Source organism: Amblyomma americanum, chromosome 8 (genome assembly GCF_052857255.1).
Source record: "Amblyomma americanum isolate KBUSLIRL-KWMA chromosome 8, ASM5285725v1, whole genome shotgun sequence".
In the NCBI taxonomy this organism is placed as follows: domain Eukaryota; kingdom Metazoa; phylum Arthropoda; class Arachnida; order Ixodida; family Ixodidae; genus Amblyomma; species Amblyomma americanum.
This window is the reverse complement of record NC_135504.1, coordinates 70,963,604-70,982,092: the sequence shown is the minus strand read 5'-3', so window position 1 is coordinate 70,982,092 and position 18,489 is coordinate 70,963,604. Positions and strand designations below refer to the sequence as shown.

The following is an 18,489-nucleotide window of genomic DNA, read 5'->3' as shown; positions in this document are numbered from 1 at the left end:
GCACCAACTGGTTTTTTGCTTTGATCTACTGGTCCCAGAAGGAATGCCTTTTGGTTTTGTGCTGGGGTCTACTGGTTTCAGAAGGAAGCCGTCGGCCTTTGTGCTGTCTACTGGTCCCAGAAGGAAGCCTTCTGGTTTGCGCTGCTGGTTGAAATGGTCCCTGTAAGGAGCCTCTTCTGGTACCTGCTGGACTTCTGGTTCTGAAGTGGGACCTACTGGCTCCTACAGAGAGCTTTTTGTTGTACGATTGACAACTTTTTGCTGTTGTTTATGTTCCAATGTTATTTCTCAATTAAGAAAATTTTTCACTTCAATTTGTTTGTGTTTTTCTGCTGTAAATTGCAAAAATAGTGGTGAAATTTAATGAGAAAAATATGTTTATTAACTGTTCCCCACTAACACTTGTGGGATGCCCTTAATGAGGGAGTATATATAAGCATGAGCTCATAGTAACAGTTTGTATACTAACGTGAGTTTATGTTTCTCATATAAGTTATGTATAATGCAGTGCGTTGTTGCTGGGCTTGTTGGCGCTTGCTACGATTAAAGGTGTGTGTTCTCACCACCCAGTAAACCACAAATATCCATTCGACGTGCCGGAAAGATCCAAACGTCATGTGATGAAAGGAGCGTCTATTAGATGTACATCTTAAAGATCATCATTTGGACGTGCTACACGTTGATAGGACGTCAATAATATGAATGTTTTTATATCTAGAGCACGTCCGCAAAGCGTGGACACTAGATGCCTAATATATAATCTAGTACATGTCCACCAAGCGTGAACACTCGGTGGCGCTGCGAGCAGCCGAGGAGAGCGGACGCACTGCACATGCGCTCTGCAGTTTTCGGGACTTTTGACCCGGTTAACTCGACTGGACTGCCAAAATTTTGGTGGGAGACGACGTCGAAAGCGAAGCGGGCCACGAGGACACCTCTTTCAGACCACTGGGTCCAATATTTTTGGATTTATACGGTTTTGAAGATCTCCCACGTGGCCGACCGAAGCTAGGCCTATTAGGCCTAACACAGTAGCGGGGCTCTGCGGCCCTCCCGGCCTCGGCCAGCGGTAGAAACGACGGAGCGATGACCCATGCACTAAATCCCAGCGTATATCGCGCACCGCTAAAAGACCAGACGAATTTTATGGCGGAAACCCAAGAAAATATGGACGAAGACTATCAAGACGCTACCGCGGAGACCTTCGCCCACGGACCAACGACAGCCTTTCAAGCCCTAAAAAGCAGCACCCCAGCGACAACAACGCTACAGGCAAGTCAGAATAAGGTTTTGGACGCGGGCTGGGAGATAGCCATGTCCAAGCGGCAAAAGAAACGCCAACGTGGAAGCCAAGCAGGAGATTTGGCGGGAAAAGCGCAAGGGAACGAAAATTTCCTAGGCGCGGCGAAGAGCACAGGTGGCACGCCAACTGCACCTAAACACGGAGAGGGGGAAGGAGCGCCGAGGAGAAGGCTGCCTCCGCTTCCCAGGGATGATTTAAAAGTAGTACTTCGGCCGAAAGGACTGGCAGTGAAGAACCTGCAGACGCACCAAGTGGCGCGGGCGGTGGTCGCGGCTACCGGACACGGATGCAAGGCAGAAGATCTCATCATCCGACTGCGCACCGGCTCGAATATCATAATAATCAGTACCGATAACGAAAGCGCTGCTCAACATATCAGGCGCATCACGCAACTGAAGTTTTGAGTGCATAGCTACGGAATCAACGCACACGTGGCGGCGCCGGAGGGAACGCTGCGCGGGGTCATCCACGGAGTGGACCCGGGGTCTCCGGCCGAAGAGCTCAAGGCGAATTTACGAACCCGCTCACAAGGGGTGAAGATCCTGGCGGCAAGGATGCTAGGCCGATCGAGCACAGTCGTCATCACCTTTGATGGCCCCATCCTCCCCAAGCAAGTCTTGTACTATACGGGGGATCGAGAGATGTGGTGCTACCCCTATAGGCCGACGCGGCAAATATGCTACGTTTGTTGCAACACGGACATCGATCGGACGTCTGTCCGAACCCGGCAATCAAGGCATGCAGACAATGCGGCCAGAAAGATCCGGAAGAACGACATCAATGTACACCCAAGTGCCTGCTATGCGGGGGCTCCCACGCGGCGGGCACGAAGGACTGTGCACAACGACTGAAGCCAATCAACGAACTGCGATGGGGACCCCAGAGCCAGCAGCGACGCGGCCGCAGCCGAAGCAGAGGCGGGGCACGGAGACCGCGCTGGTTCCGGAACGAGGACCAGGAGCGGCAAGGTGACTACCGGAGCGAATCCAGGAGTCGCAGCCGGGGGCGCAGCAGCAGCCAGGGCCAGGGCCGGGAGCGGGACGAGTCCTACCCACCCCTGGGCGGCCAGCAGTCCTGGGTGAAGCCGAAGCAGCAACAGAAAAAGAGCGGCGGAGTCAAGGTGAGCTGGGGAGCGGGCCCTCCCAAGGCGCTCTTTGCTCCGCACAACAACAACACAAACACACGAACAGAAAATGAAAAAAGGCTTACTGCCGAAATTAATAACATCAGGAAGGAACAAGAGCAGACCCGAGAGGAAAGCAGACAGCTTAAGAAAGAAATAAGCGAATTAATAGCGGAAATGCAAGAGATGCGAAAGGCAGGCTGCTCGCCTGTCAGGGCACCCTCACCCCCACAACAGAGTGTAGAAAGTTTACAAACTAATGAAGGAGGAAACTCAACAATAGACGATCTAAAGACATTCATGCAGCAGCAAATGCAGCAGATGCAGCAGCAGATACAGCAACTAAACCAAAAGATAGCCCTGCAAGATCAGAGCTTCCGCAACTATGTAAAGAGTCAAAACACACGGAAGACAGTAAATGACGCTAGGGACCGCCTCTATAATGAGCGCAGGTTTGGATCAGAATCCCAGGGAACAAACAACAGTACCAATACGATAACATGGCAGGACAACAACTAGAGATATGGCAGTGGAATTGCCGGAGCTACAGGCGTAAGCAAGGGTTCTTACAGCAATTCATTAACACTAGAGGAAACCCACCAGATCTAATACTTCTACAAGAGACAAATTGCACCCCAACCCTAAAAGGACAGTCATATCAGGAGAACGGAAGAACAGCAACTCTCATTAGGAACAAAATCACAAGCATAGCTCATAAGGAGTTTGAAGACACACAGCTAGAACACATAATAACTGAAGTGATTCCCAAGAGAAAAAGAAAAGCTAAAAGCACTTTTATAGTAAATTTGTACAGCCCACCTAAAAATAAAGGAGACTTCATTAAGCTTTTTGCGGAAGCAAAGAAGCTTGCAGTGCAGAATACCCTAATAATTGCAGGGGACTTTAATGCGAAAAGCCCACAATGGGGCAGCAGGATCGAAGATAAAAAGGGGCGCGGCATCTGCACAGCAGCGGAAAACATAGGCTGCGAGTTACTCGCAGATGAAAGTCAGCCTACTAGACAGGGTAATAGCGTAAGCGTGGACACATGTCCCGACCGAACCTTTGTCAGGGGCGCTAAGCAAGTCGAATGGGAGAACCTGCAAGAAAATCTCGGCAGCGACCACTACATCATTAGGGTCAGCACAGAGGCAGAAAGCATCAAAAGGAAGATCGGCAAGGCAAACCTAACTGACTGGGATGCCTTCTGCACCTACTGCAAACAACTTAAGGACGACATAACTTCGGCAGAAGATTGGAGCCAACAGCTTAGACAAATCGGGGATCTCTACACTAAAGAAGTGGATCGAACAGAACAAGCACCAGAAGTGGACAAGCGACGTCTCAGGCTCTGGAAGGCAATACGAGGCCTGACCAAGTGGTGGAAGCACCAAAAGCTAAACAGAAAGCTAAAGAAGAAGATTGCCGAAATCACCAGGCAAGCAGAGGAATATGCAACGCAGCTGGCAAGACAAGGGTGGCAGCAAGTACCTTGCTCAATGGCACCCTCAGCACGGCTAGAACGTGGCAGATCCTCAGAACACTCATAGATCCGAGCAAAAGCAACGCGGAAAGCAGCAAATCCATCTAAAGGCTAATTCACCAGTACGAAGGTACAGAAGAACAGCTGCTCCAGGCAGTACGAGAGAAATGCTACGGGAAGGACGAGGTAGACGGCTACCAAGGTGACTACCAGGGCGAAGAAAACCCAACCACGGACCCATCACAAGAGAAGAGGTCGTCGAGGCCATAAGGGCAACAACGAAAAATTCGGCAGCAGGGGCGGACAAGATTCATAACTCGTTAATCCGAAATTTAAGCGACGAAGCAATCAGCGAACTCACCCTATACCTAAACAAACAATGGGAAGAAGGGACGGTCCCAGCGGAGTGGAAACACGCCGTAGTCGTCATGATCCCCAAGCCCGGCAAGAAACTCCAAATTGAAAACCTCAGACCGATCTCGCTAACATCATGCCTAGGCAAGCTGTACGAGAGAATAGTAATCCGACGAATACAAACGCATCTAGAAGACGGAGAATGGTACCCCAACACCATGTTCGGATTCAGGGCAAATTTATCAACCCAAGACATCTTGCTACAACTAAAAGAAGAGGTACTCGAAACAATGCCAAAGAACGGGGAGAACGTTGTCATGGCCATCGATATTAAAGAGGCCTTTGACAACGTATCCCATGCCGCCATTATGGAAGGACTTAACACCACCAACTGCGGGAAGAAGGTCCATGACTACGTTAGAAGCTTCCTCATGGACAGAACAGCGACGGTAGGCCTAGGAGACCTGCGGAGTGACACCTTTCAAACGCCATGCAAGGGCACTCCGCAAGGCTCAGTAATCTCGCCAATACTCTTTAACATAGCGATGGTCAACCTCGCCAAGAAACTCAGCCAAGTCCAAGGGATTAGTCATGCAATGTACGCAGACGATTTCACCATCTGGACCACCCAAGGCTCACTGGAGGAGAAGCAGGAGGCGCTACAAGAGGCTGCCACCTACATTGAAGAATACAGAAAACAAAGAGGACTTAAATGCTCCACGGAAAAATCTGAGCCCCTCAGAGTGGGTAGGCACCCTACGGATGCTCCACTCGAAATAAAACTAGAGGGCCGGAACATCCCGGAACAAAAGATGATCAGAATCCTCGGCATGTGGCTGCAAGGAAGCCGGAAGTGCAGTCATAAACTCAGACTGCTAAGCAAAGCGGCAGGACAAGTAAGCCGGATGATCAGCAGAGTAGCGCACAAGAGGTATGGCATGATGGAGGAGGACACACTCAGGCTAGTCAACAGCCTAGTGGTCATCCGGGTAACATATTCATTACCGTACCATGTGACTGTCAAAGCAGAGAAGGAGCAAGCGGAGACAATATTCCGGAAGGCATACAAAACAGCTCTTCATCCCCCAAGAAATACATCCAACGACAAGCTCATGCAACTCGGAATCAGTAACACCTTCCAAGAATTAAGAGAATGCCAGCTCAAGGCACAAATACGAAGACTTAGCAACACAACGACTGGAAGGGCGCTCCTGACAAAGCTAGGTAGGGAAATAGAAAAGCCACAAAATAGCAGGGCCGCAATACCGGACCCGCTAAGAAAGAAGCTATGCATACAACCTATCCCCCGAAACATGGATCCAAACCTCCATGCTAACTGGAGACAGGTTAGGGCAGAATTTTATGAGAGGAACATGGGGCATCGGGACAACACAGTCTACACTGATGCCTCCCTATACCCCCAAGCACACAAAAATAGCGTGGTAGCAGTAGTTGTAAATTACCACGGAGAACACATCACAAGCCTCACAGCCGAAGTATCTAACATAACGGAGGCAGAGGAGATTGCTCTCGCCCTGGCCGCGAATGAAGGATATAGGACAGGGAGATCCCTTAACATCTTAACGGATTCACAAGAGGCGTGCCGGAACTATACTAGAGGCAGAATTAGCAGCACGGCACTCAAGATCCTCACTAGAGCTCTGCTCCCTGAGGGACGACCAATACACAACATAATCTGGATACCGAGCCACGCAGGGATCAGGGGCAACGAAGGGGCAGGCAACCTAGCTCGAGGAATGCCCAGCCGAACAGGAACGTCATTACCCCCGGAGGGGCCCCAGGTTAATTGCGGGGACAGCTATTCGGAATTATTAAACCTATATAAGGGGCTAAGATTCCAATACCCCCCACCACATAAAGCATTATCCAAGGAGGAAGCCACAGGATGGCGAAGACTGCAAACAGGCTCCTTCCCAATCTTATACATATTAAACAAGATGTTCCCCACACAGTATAGCGCCACCTGTCCGTGTTGCGGAGCAAAACCAACACTATATCATGTCACATGGGACTGCGGAAGAAATCAAGCATTCCACAAACACAAAACACCAAGTGCGGAGCAATGGGAGAGCCGGCTCACCAGCTGCGAGCTAGGGGTCCAAAGGGCCCTCATAGCACACGCAAGCGAGGTGGCCTGACTCAGTGGAGCCCTGGACTAGGGGCCCACCCACGGCCAAGGAGGACCCAAGCTTCAAGATGAAGACTTCGTCCTCTACCGCTACTTCCTAAAGGAACCAATAAAGTTTTTCATTCATTCATTCGATGCGCAAGTTATGTTCTAATGTATGTCCAACAAACACAGATATTGGACGCACAAACTATCAATTAATATATCCCATATATCTCTGGCAGCTTTAGTGCCGCATTCGAACATAAGAAAAGCCTGAATCCTAAGACGCATGTCATATGGAATTAATTTATTAAGGTTTTCCATGGGCAATTAAAGAGCTTTTTGGCGATAATGCGGAACATTGATAATGCGAAACATTCCCATCGTTTGTGATGTAACCACGAGGTAGTGGCGGTGTTGTGACCGGGTGACCTAGAGGAAAGCGCGAGAGGCATGCAAAAAAAGTCACGTGCTACGCCGCACGTGTTCTAGAGCGGCGCTCGCGCACACTTTTCCTTTCCTAAACTTCCTCCTTAATTATTGGTTTCGGCAAAACATACACTCGGTCATGAGGCTGAATATGCAGGAATGCGGCTAGTAGTGCTACTGCGCTATTAACGGGTCTTCCGCCGCTTTGCTATTAAGTTTTAAGTATACTGTTACCTGTGCATTTCTTGCGAATCGGAAGCTTAATTCCTGCATATTCCAAAATTCTTAAGCATACGTGCGGTGCATTTGCTTGCAAACTGAGTTGTTCGAAATAGGCAATCTAGAGAAACAGCTTTACAGTGAAGGCAGTTATCGAAAGGCGTGTTGAGCGAAGTGCATACCGTAGCAGACGACGGGCCTGGCCGCGACATGCGCAGGCCATTCGGCACCCGTGGGCGCGCGAGTTTGTCACGTGCCCACACAGACACGAAAAAAAAAACAACTTCAATCACACTTTTTATTGCATAAGTGGTGCATGAGAAAGACAACACAAACATATTTTCTGGCCTGAAAGGTTATGTATGAGCACAAAAAGCCACAACAGGAAAAACTCATGCCAGCCTCACCTAACGGCACCTATCGGTACATAGTAGTACCAGTAGTACTCGCTGCTCCGCATATTGCGTGGTAGCGCGGTCTTCGACTCGGCGCGGTAGCTCAGCTTTAGCTGCTTTAGCTTTGCCAGCGGCAGCGCTGAAGTTGTCGGTTTGTTGGGTTCTGGCGGCCTACCACACAATATTTTTGCGTGTTCTACCGTTTCTGCACTCCACATATGGCTCGACATCCATCAAAAGTATGTGTGATGGCTCCGTTTGCATAGCGGTTTCTTTCCATGTGTTCGGCATGCCGTGCCGCCGTTTGCTGTCAGTTGACTAACGTTTGATTGAAAAGGCTTAGACCTTGCTTCTTTGTTGCAGCATCGGACGATTTGTGCCGAACTATTTAAGACTATCCTAGTCTTTAGGTAGCGGTGTAGGTTGATTGTAGATGCCCAAGAAGGATAATTGGTGTGTCTGCTGAGTAGCACGGTTTTGTTGCGATGCCAAAACTAAGCAAAACGCGGTCTGTTGGGAACAAAGCCCGGTTAGAAGTTCAGGCGCTTTTCCAAGCATCAGAAGTGCCGAGCTCTTTGCGGGCTCGCTTTACGAGCTCAATTCCGAGTCATTCAGGTGAACCGCATGGCGAAACTCGGCGCGAAGCGAGTGATGCCGACTACTTAATTTGCACTCCCTTGCGACAATGCAAGCGGTGCCAGCGGTTCGACAGACGACCCTTGCGCCAGCGTTTTTGAGCAAGCTGCTGATTCTTCGTACGTACGCTCCCCTCGACTTGCCTTCGGAGCACACTGCAGGCTCAATTAAGTGACTCTAGCGATGCCGACATAATGAGCAGTGTGGCGAGTGGCAGTTCTCAGTGTGCTCTGGTCGCTGCTTCCCAAGAATCGGGACACGACGTCCCGACAATTGAAAGCGTTGGAACGGTTGACGAGTTTCGTTCTCGGCTGGTTGGTTGGGCGCCACTTGAACACAACATACCCCATCGCTCTGTAACGGACTTGCTGCGTCTTTTGAAAGGTCACAGCTGCTTTTCTGATTTGCCAACAGACGCACGAACGTTGCTTAAAACTCCTCGTAGAACTGCAGTTATAGCTGGCGTTACTGAATTGCCTCCTGGACACTACTGCCATCTCGGGCTTAAGAAAGGCTTGGAGGATATGTTCTGTGTCCCGCAAAGCACCCGCCACAGGTTGTTGGCCTTTCTTTCAACATTGATGGCATGCCTTTGTCAAAGAGCTCCCGTCTGCAGCTCTGGCCAATTCAATGCCAGATTCAACTTAATGCCACCCATAAATTACCAAAGCCAGGGATCGTTGGTGCTTTTCTGGCCCCTGCAAAGCCAAACTCTGCCCATGAATTCCTTCACCCTTTTGTTCTCGAGCTAAAAAATTTAGTTCGGGTAGGTCAAATGATCTCTGGCAAACTGGTTAAGGTAGAAATGAGAAGCTTTATCTGCGACGCACTGGCGCGCGCATTTATATTCTTGACAAAATTACATGCTGGCTACGCAGTGTGCCCTAAATGTACTGCAGAAGGCAGTTTCAATGAGAAGATGTTTTTTCCTACCTCAGAATCGACGCTAAGAACGGATAAATCATTCCAGAAACAGGAAGATTTTGAGCACCACCAAGGTGTGTCATTGTTGACGGAACTTCCTATTGACTGTGTGAGCAACGTGCCACTTGATCCCCCATGCATTTGCTATACCTTGGTGTAGTTCGTAAGTTGATAAACTTGTGGTTTGCGAGGCCACTGACAGTCCACCTTGGTCCCACAGATAATAAAGAAATAGCCAAAGGTGTCGCCCTTGAGGGTTGTGTTCCACTTGAGTTCGCTAGCAAACCTAGGACTCTGGATGAGAAAGACCGCTGGAAGGCTACAGAGTTTAGGCTTTTTCTGCATTACACTGGCCCACTAGTGCTAAGGGAGTCAGTGCCAAGTCCCATGCTTTTGAATTTTCTGACTTTGCATGCAGCTGCAACAATTCTCAGCACTCCATCACTTTGCCAACAGTATGCAGACTCTGCAGAAACACTTCTTCAGCATTTTGTGAAATGCTTTGGTAGACTTAATGAACAGGAGGAGGTATCGTACAACATTCACTGTTTGTTGCATCTAGCAGCAGACGTCCGTTTGTATGGAACGCTTGACTCTTTTCCTCCATTTTCTTTTGAGAAGAACATACAGGCAATCAAAAAACTTCTTCGTAAACCTGGTCGTGCATTGAATCAGATATATAATCGCTTAGAGGAAAAACGTGCCTCAAAAGCACAGCAAAGTTAATTTGAAAGGCGGCCACGGGAATTCTTGCTCGAAATTGATGATGTGGGAACTCTCCCTTCAAGCTGTAGACTCCCACAGTACAAAGGAATCAGGATTCAATCCTTCATTTTGAGCTTGAGACCTAATGACGGCTGCTGCCGAATCAGTGAAGATGTCCTTCTCATAGAAAATTTTGCCCATAGAGTGTCTGACTGAGAGTCGTGCATAGTTGTCAGGAAGTTCTGTGAAGCAGAACCATTGTACAATTGACCACTTGACTCAAGAAGGCTTGGCATTTCAGTTGTGAGCAAACTCTCCTCAATAACGTGTTGGCGTATTGAAGATGTGAAAAAACTGGTTAAGCCGCCGTTCCCGGGATCGAACCTTGCTGCAGCAGCCACGTTTCCATGGAAGTGAGAGGCAGAAGTGCCCGTGTACTGTGCAATGTCAGTGGACATTAAAGATCGCCGAGTGGTCAAAATTGTTCTGGAGAGGACTATGGCAGCTCTTTCTTCTTTCACTGCCACATTCTTCCCTTCCCTTGTGATGTGGTCTGGGTGCCCGTGACACAAGTGAGACAATAACTGTGCATTTCGTTTCCTCAGAAACCATTTTTCAGTTTTCAATTTTTGCATCACTAATGTTGTGCTTTCAACTTTTATTCCTAGATGGTGCCACAGTGCTCTATATTTCTTGGTTGACATGGTAACCATGTTCCACTGAAATTTCCAACAACGAGGTACACATCACTGTACCATAACAGCTCTGGGTGTGGAGACTGATATGGTCGCTATGCTATACTAAAAGTGCCTAATTAATGTTTTTTCGGCTGTAACTATGTCAGCTTTAGTTCATAATTTTTTTTTCGGGTGCGCAATTTTCACGCTTGCTGATCATGGTTTTTTAGCATAGTTGCACATGAAACACGCTCATCGACTGAAAAATTCTTGGTAAAATGTTTTTATCGCATTTGTTGCAAAACCATTGCGTAGTCGAACAACTTAGACAGTAAGCTTTTTGTTGTGGTGAAAAAAAAATTTGATGCCTCAAATTTAGTTGTCGGTCTTATTAAGAGTGCCATGCTCTGTAGTTGGAATTCTTTTCCTTGTGTTTTGTATTACACATTTAAGTTGCCATGCAAATAAAGTGTTACCCTTTTTTTTTACTGGTTTTGTCAAACACTGAAAGGTGATGTAATTGTCACTCACGATGTGTCATTCTAGTTCAAGGCAGGCTGTGTTTTTTGTATTAATGTGATGACACCTAAAGAAAGTGCCCTTTTCAAGCGTTCTCTGGTGCTCCTGCGGACCTGCTTGCTTGCTTTGCGGGTAGAACTTGTTGCTCTAGGCAGTCCAAAATTTTGGCTTAAGTTATTGTTTTGGGGGACGCACTGTGGTGCACAAAAGCAGATGCTTTGCTTACATGAATTGATTTAATACCAGTCCTGTTGACATTGCAGAGTGAATTCAGGAATGGACATATGCGCTACGGTAGTGTATAGGTGGCAGACAGCTTGCATAAAAATTTCCTCTTTTTTTCTGGCCTTACCTCACACACACTGGTGCTCTGTTAGTCTGCTACCGGTGTTTTGTACCTTCTAATTTGGTCACAATGTACATCCACTTCTCTAATTTGTTCTGACTTCTTTTCCAGCTTAGCTGCTGGCATGAAATGAGTACCAACATTCTAGCAATGAAGCCCCTTGCTTTAAATCTATGGGTGCCTCTCAAAGGCATTTCTTGCAAGAAAAGTGTTGAGGAGGCAACAAAGTGGCCTCATTGGCCTGACAGTGAGTGTGTCCTTTCTACATGTGTACCTTTCCACTGGTGTATGCACTCTTTCCTTAAAGACAGTGGAGCTGTTTCATGTTTCGAGTAAGACTGCGAGGGCTACTGTAATGTTGTTTTCATGCTGGTGCCTTAGCAGTTTTACTGCATTCAACTAAAGTACCGTATTGGCCTCACCACTGATTAATGTACACAGAAAGAAAGGTGAACCACTTATGACTGGAAAGGCAGAACAACCACCGTGCAGGGGATTCAATTAAGGGCCTTCTTTGTAGCTGCCAGTGCTCCTTATTTATGAGCAGAATGAGAGTATGAGTCTCTTCACGGGCATTGTTGCAGTTGGCATTGCACTTGACTTCTTTCTAGGTAAACCAAGCAAGTTATGCACCATGAAGTGGCACTATTTGAACCCTGCAGTCTATAAGCACTCGTGTTGGATGTATGAACCTCAGACATCCAGTGATTTTAATAGCTGCAATTGGGCTCTGGTTATAATATCACTTATCTTCTCCCCTGCTGATGGGAAAGCTGGAGATTTTTTTTTTCTAAATGCATGCATCCCACCCACACTTCGTCTTTCCTGTAAATACCTTTTGAGTTAGCTTACTGTGCGTGCGCTGAAACTCTAGATCAGGAAGCAGAGGGACTGCAGGGCAGAATTCGATAGAGTGGTCTGATTTCGAGGAAGAACTGTGATACACTGTGTACCATAAGTGTTGTTTTGGTAATGCTTTATTGTCAGCAGTCTCTACTTGGAAGAATACAGTGCCAATCAGGTGTTTACACTGAAAAACATTAAGACCGGGCACAGGTTTCAGTCTGTCACTGAGCGGTTTTGAAAGTGAAGACTTCCTCTCTACCAAATGAATATGCTTGTACCGAATCTCTTGGACATGACTAAAAAATTGATTGTTTATGCTGGAAGCACCTCTGCTTGCGTCAATGTGTGAGGCTTATGCTGCTTTGCTCTGCCTATTTTACAAGACAGCGCAGACAAGCCAAGAAGCACCTGCTGTCGGCAAAGCACCTTTCCGAACAACTTTTGTGAACATTAACATTTCTAAGTGTTTCAGTGTTCTTGGCCATTCAAATACATCCTGGGTAATCATTGTCTTGTGTTGGCATGCAAAGCACAATACATTAGGCCTTGTCTTTTTTGAACCATGAGTACAGAAAGATCCCTTCTTCTTCCAAGTTCACTTTGAACTTGAGTATTGGAATACACAAAGAATGCTGCTATGGCTTTGAAGCTTTGCTTCTGCATGAGCTAATTTGCTGTTCTTTATTTTGCAGGCATTATAACCAATGCTGAGAAGACAAGGTGCTTGAAGAATGTTTCAAATCAACTGCAGTCAACCTATACGCAAATGCATATAGCTTATTGCTCACATTCTGTAGAAGAGCATATTCAGTGATCCAAAGGGTTGACACTCTGCAGGCAAACCAAATCGGTCTTCATATCCAACGTCCCCAATCACTAAGGCCTAAATTACGAGCATTGTAGAAGATGCAATATGTGGCATTGCACTTAAGCATACAGCAATTGTCATGGTCAAAGCTACGCAGGCATATCATAAGCAAGACGCCTGTAGTACTTTTTTTATTGTCCGTTATCTTTCCTATCTTTTTTTCCATCGAGAACTAATGGTCAATCCAGAGTAGTTTTTGCGTGTTGTTTGTTGTGCAGTCATTTCTAAAGCAAGCATTTTTGCATTGCTTCTTGCGGTACTGCAGTTTGTATTTTACTTACACTGCTTTTCTCTGCTTAATTTTGCAGGCTAATGTCAATAAGCCAAGCGATATATGCTACCACAGGAAGAAATCTTCAATACCTTTCCTCATAGACTCAATGGCCCGATGTTCATAGTCTGTAAAATAGCTTGTTTACAGACCTCTGTGCATGGTGTATATGGACAAAATGGGGTGCATAATGCCCATCTATCGAGAGCACAGATACTGGGACATCAGTGATGGTTATTGTTTATGATACCATGGGCAGCATGGTCTAAGCATAAAGAAGGGTATACGTATGCAGGTCACCTTGTTATCATTTGATGGAGCACAGTGCATGCAGAACATTTTTTTTTCCCATAATCTTTCAAGATATTTGCTGAAAGAATAAGGTGCAGCAAAAGTAATACATTCTGTGCAATGAGTACCCATTGAATGCATGTGCCTTTGGTCAACCATCCTTGAGATCTCGCTTCTGGTGCTAAAGGGCCTTCAGTTTTTGAAATGTCTTGACTTTCTTGTTACAATGTCATGTGAGTGCATTTCTCATTATTTTGTTTATTTAATCTGTTGTTTCTTGTTTTATTTTTTTGCTTCAATCATATTTGAGGCTTTATGAGCATAGAATCTGTACCAAAGCTGCAGTAACAGCTTTTATTTGTGCTCAGCCAGATATTTGGTGTTTAATTTTAACCTGTTCTGTTTTACCTGATCTTGAGTGAAAGCCATAATTGGTTGCTAATTCAAAGTGCACATTATAATCTGTTTTATTGTGGTTGGACATAGATGTGTGTTGGTATTTTTGATGCGTCTTTCTGTTGATATTTTTCATGATCAAATCACCTGTTGCAGATTGCTAAGGGGACATGTGAGTCAAAAAATGGAAATTTTCATTAAAAAAAATTCAATTTATTTTTTTTCACTGTCCATAACTTTCATCTCCTCTTTTACATATAAAAAGTTCAGAGCTGTAAATCACACAGAAATTATTAAAAAACTAGGTTAATGCTGTCTAATCAAACACTACATTTCTGTGCACACCATTTTATTTTGTATCATGCTGAGTCAGTATAGTGTTCTATATTTTGTTTGCATAGGCCTTACACTTTTTTTGAAAAAGAACTCTGGCTAATGTTTGTTTATTAATATTTCATAAAAACTTTTTATTCATATTCAATATTTGCAGACTCCTAATTATTGCGCATTTGGGTTGGTGGGAATTATTTCTTTGCCATGTTGCCATGTTTCTAGCAGAAATCCAAAAAGTTTAAAGATTTACTTCCACTGGACAGTTATTCTCGACCGAAGGGCCTAAACTCGGCATCCAGATGTTTGCTGAAAAATAAATATGATTTTATCTGGTTAATACTAAATTTGGCGTTTGTTCCTTAGTTATAAACAAGCTCTGGCATCTTGGGCCCTAGGTTTTAATGAAAGTGCTCTGGTTTTGAAATGCAGGATCAGTCATGGCAGACCACAACTTTGGCGTGTTTCCTGGACAAAGTCCACCTGATGAACAGCGCCTTCTCAACCACAGTGTGCCATCCACTAGTACAAGCGTGAATACTCACCGGGACAAGCCCACAGGCAAGCAGATTCACCAGTGCACCCCCTGCGGCAACGTTTTCAAGAAGAGATCACATTCAAGAAGAGATCACATTCGCACCCACACAGGCGACCGCCCGTATCATTGCAGTGACTGTGATAGCACATTCGCTTATAAGGACAGCCTGGTCAGACACCTGCGCACGCATACGGGTGATCGACCGTACCGTTGTGACCACTGTGACAGCAAATTTTCAGTAAAGTGCAGTTTGGACAGACACGAGCGCACGCAAACGGGTGATCGACCGTACCATTGTGACCACTGTGACAGAAAATTTTCAGTAAAGAGCAGTTTGGACAATCACGTGCGCACCCATACGGGTGATCGTCCGTACCGTTGTGACCACTGTGGCAGTGCATTTGTAGAAAGGAGCCACCTGATAAGACACGTCCGCATCCACACTGGTGAGAAGCCATACCAGTGCCAGCCGTGCCCCATGGCATTTGCACGAAAGGGAACCCTTGTGGCACACGTGCGGTCCCACAAGGGTGAAAAACCATTCCAGTGTGACTCGTGCTCAAAGGCGTTCTCAGTTAAGTGGAAGTTAAAACACCACAAAGAGACAAGACACTAAAGGAATAGCATTGTTCCACGGTGCCCTTTGGAACACGTTTTGGTAGCTATCCTGTTGGCAACCAGATAACAGCATGCTAGCTAAGTGACCTATGAGAAGTTTTCTATCCTAACATGGCGCTCGACTCCTGTCCCGAAACATGTGGGTTCGATCCCAGCTGCGACAGCCGCATTTCAGTGGAGGCGAAATGTTGAAGGCATGTGTACTGTGCGATGTCGGTGCATGTTTAAAGGACCCCAGGTGGTCAAAATTACCAGAGCCCTTAACTACAGCGTCGCTCATAGCATGAGTCGCTTTGGGATGTTAAACTCCATAAACCAAATGATACCCTATGTCCGTAGTTAGTTAAATTTCAAGCATTAATTTTTAATGCTGACACTACACTGGCACTGGGCTATTCCGTATCTTCTTTTGGAACCACTAGCCTACTATGCTTCCAGACTTATGTGGAGTAGAGGTAATTGTGACACATAGGGATGACATCACTTCCCATTAAAGAAAGGTTTTCAGTGATAATGTATCCAGGATTTATACCTCGTGTTCTCAGCTTTCTGATGAAGATCAGAAGAAGAAAATCTGGCCTTATTGTTTATTGAGATTTATTGCCCTGAGCACACTTGTGTTTATTAAATGTTTTATCACTTTACAGATTCCTATTGCAGCAGCTCTATTTGCATAACGTCAAAAGAAAACAGGACCCCAGGTGGTCGAAATTACCAGAGCCCTTAACTACAGCGTCGCTCATAGCGTTAGTCGCTTTGGGATGTTAAACTCCATAAACCAAATGATACCCTATGTCCGTAGTTAGTTAAATTTCAAGCATTAATTTTTAATGCTGACACTACACTGGCACTGGGCTATTCCGTATCTTCTTTTGGAACCACTAGCCTACTATGCTTCCAGACTTATGTGGAGTAGAGGAAATTGTGACACATAGGGATGACATCACTTCCCATTAATGAAAGGTTTTCAGTGATAATGCATCCAGGATTTATACCTCGTGTTCTCAGCTTTCTGATGAAGATCAGAAGAAGAAAATCTGGCCTTATTGTTTATTGGGATTTATTGCCCTGAGCACACTTGTGTTTATTAAATGTTTTATCACTTTACAGATTCCTATTGCAGCAGCTCTATTTGCATAACGTCAAAAGAAAACAGGACCCCAGGTGGTCGAAATTACCAGAGCCCTTAACTACAGCGTCGCTCATAGCGTTAGTCGCTTTGGGATGTTAAACTCCATAAACCAAATGATACCCTATGTCCGTAGTTAGTTAAATTTCAAGCATTAATTTTTAATGCTGACACTACACTGGCACTGGGCTATTCCGTATCTTCTTTTGGAACCACTAGCCTACTATGCTTCCAGACTTATGTGGAGTAGAGGAAATTGTGACACATAGGGATGACATCACTTCCCATTAATGAAAGGTTTTCAGTGATAATGTGTCCAGGATTTATACCTCGTGTTCTCAGCTTTCTGATGAAGATCAGAAGAAGAAAATCTGGCCTTATTGTTTATTGGGATTTATTGCCCTGAGCACACTTGTGTTTATTAAATGTTTTATCACTTTACAGATTCCTATTGCAGCAGCTCTATTTGCATAACGTCAAAAGAAAACAGGACCCCAGGTGGTCGAAATTACCAGAGCCCTTAACTACAGCGTCGCTCATAGCGTTAGTCGCTTTGGGATGTTAAACTCTATAAACCAAATGATACCCTATGTCCGTAGTTAGTTAAATTTCAAGCATTAATTTTTAATGCTGACACTACACTGGCACTGGGCTATTCCGTATCTTCTTTTGGAACCACTAGCCTACTATGCTTCCAGACTTATGTGGAGTAGAGGAAATTGTGACACATAGGGATGACATCACTTCCCATTAATGAAAGGTTTTCAGTGATAATGCATCCAGGATTTATACCTCGTGTTCTCAGCTTTCTGATGAAGATCAGAAGAAGAAAATCTGGCCTTATTGTTTATTGGGATTTATTGCCCTGAGCACACTTGTGTTTATTAAATGTTTTATCACTTTACAGATTCCTATTGCAGCAGCTCTATTTGCATAACGTCAAAAGAAAACAGGACCCCAGGTGGTCGAAATTACCAGAGCCCTTAACTACAGCGTCGCTCATAGCGTTAGTCGCTTTGGGATGTTAAACTCTATAAACCAAATGATACCCTATGTCCGTAGTTAGTTAAATTTCAAGCATTAATTTTTAATGCTGACACTACACTGGCACTGGGCTATTCCGTATCTTCTTTTGGAACCACTAGCCTACTATGCTTCCAGACTTATGTGGAGTAGAGGAAATTGTGACACATAGGGATGACATCACTTCCCATTAAAGAAAGGTTTTCAGTGATAATGTGTCCAGGATTTATACCTCGTGTTCTCAGCTTTCTGATGAAGATCAGAAGAAGAAAATCTGGCCTTATTGTTTATTGGGATTTATTGCCCTGAGCACACTTGTGTTTATTAAATGTTTTATCACTTTACAGATTCCTATTGCAGCAGCTCTATTTGCATAACGTCAAAAGAAAACAGGACCCCAGGTGGTCGAAATTACCAGAGCCCTTAACTACAGCGTCGCTCATAGCGTTAGTCGCTTTGGGATGTTAAACTCCATAAACCAAATGATACCCTATGTCCGTAGTTAGTTAAATTTCAAGCATTAATTTTTAATGCTGACACTACACTGGCACTGGGCTATTCCGTATCTTCTTTTGGAACCACTAGCCTACTATGCTTCCAGACTTATGTGGAGTAGAGGAAATTGTGACACATAGGGATGACATCACTTCCCATTAATGAAAGGTTTTCAGTGATAATGTGTCCAGGATTTATACCTCGTGTTCTCAGCTTTCTGATGAAGATCAGAAGAAGAAAATCTGGCCTTATTGTTTATTGGGATTTATTGCCCTGAGCACACTTGTGTTTATTAAATGTTTTATCACTTTACAGATTCCTATTGCAGCAGCTCTATTTGCATAACGTCAAAAGAAAACAGGACCCCAGGTGGTCGAAATTACCAGAGCCCTTAACTACAGCGTCGCTCATAGCGTTAGTCGCTTTGGGATGTTAAACTC

General features: G+C 45.4%; 1 protein-coding gene across 1 annotated transcript in view; it reads left to right on the top strand.

Annotated features, from left to right (window-relative positions):
* Positions 1-18,489, top strand: part of LOC144102487 (uncharacterized) — a 148,096-nt gene that overhangs the window by 90,947 nt on the left and 38,660 nt on the right. Inside the window, exon 7 of the mRNA XM_077635750.1 lies at positions 15,013-15,391. Within this exon, the coding sequence (XP_077491876.1) occupies positions 15,013-15,391 (379 nt within the window). The remainder of the gene's footprint in view (positions 1-15,012; positions 15,392-18,489) is intronic.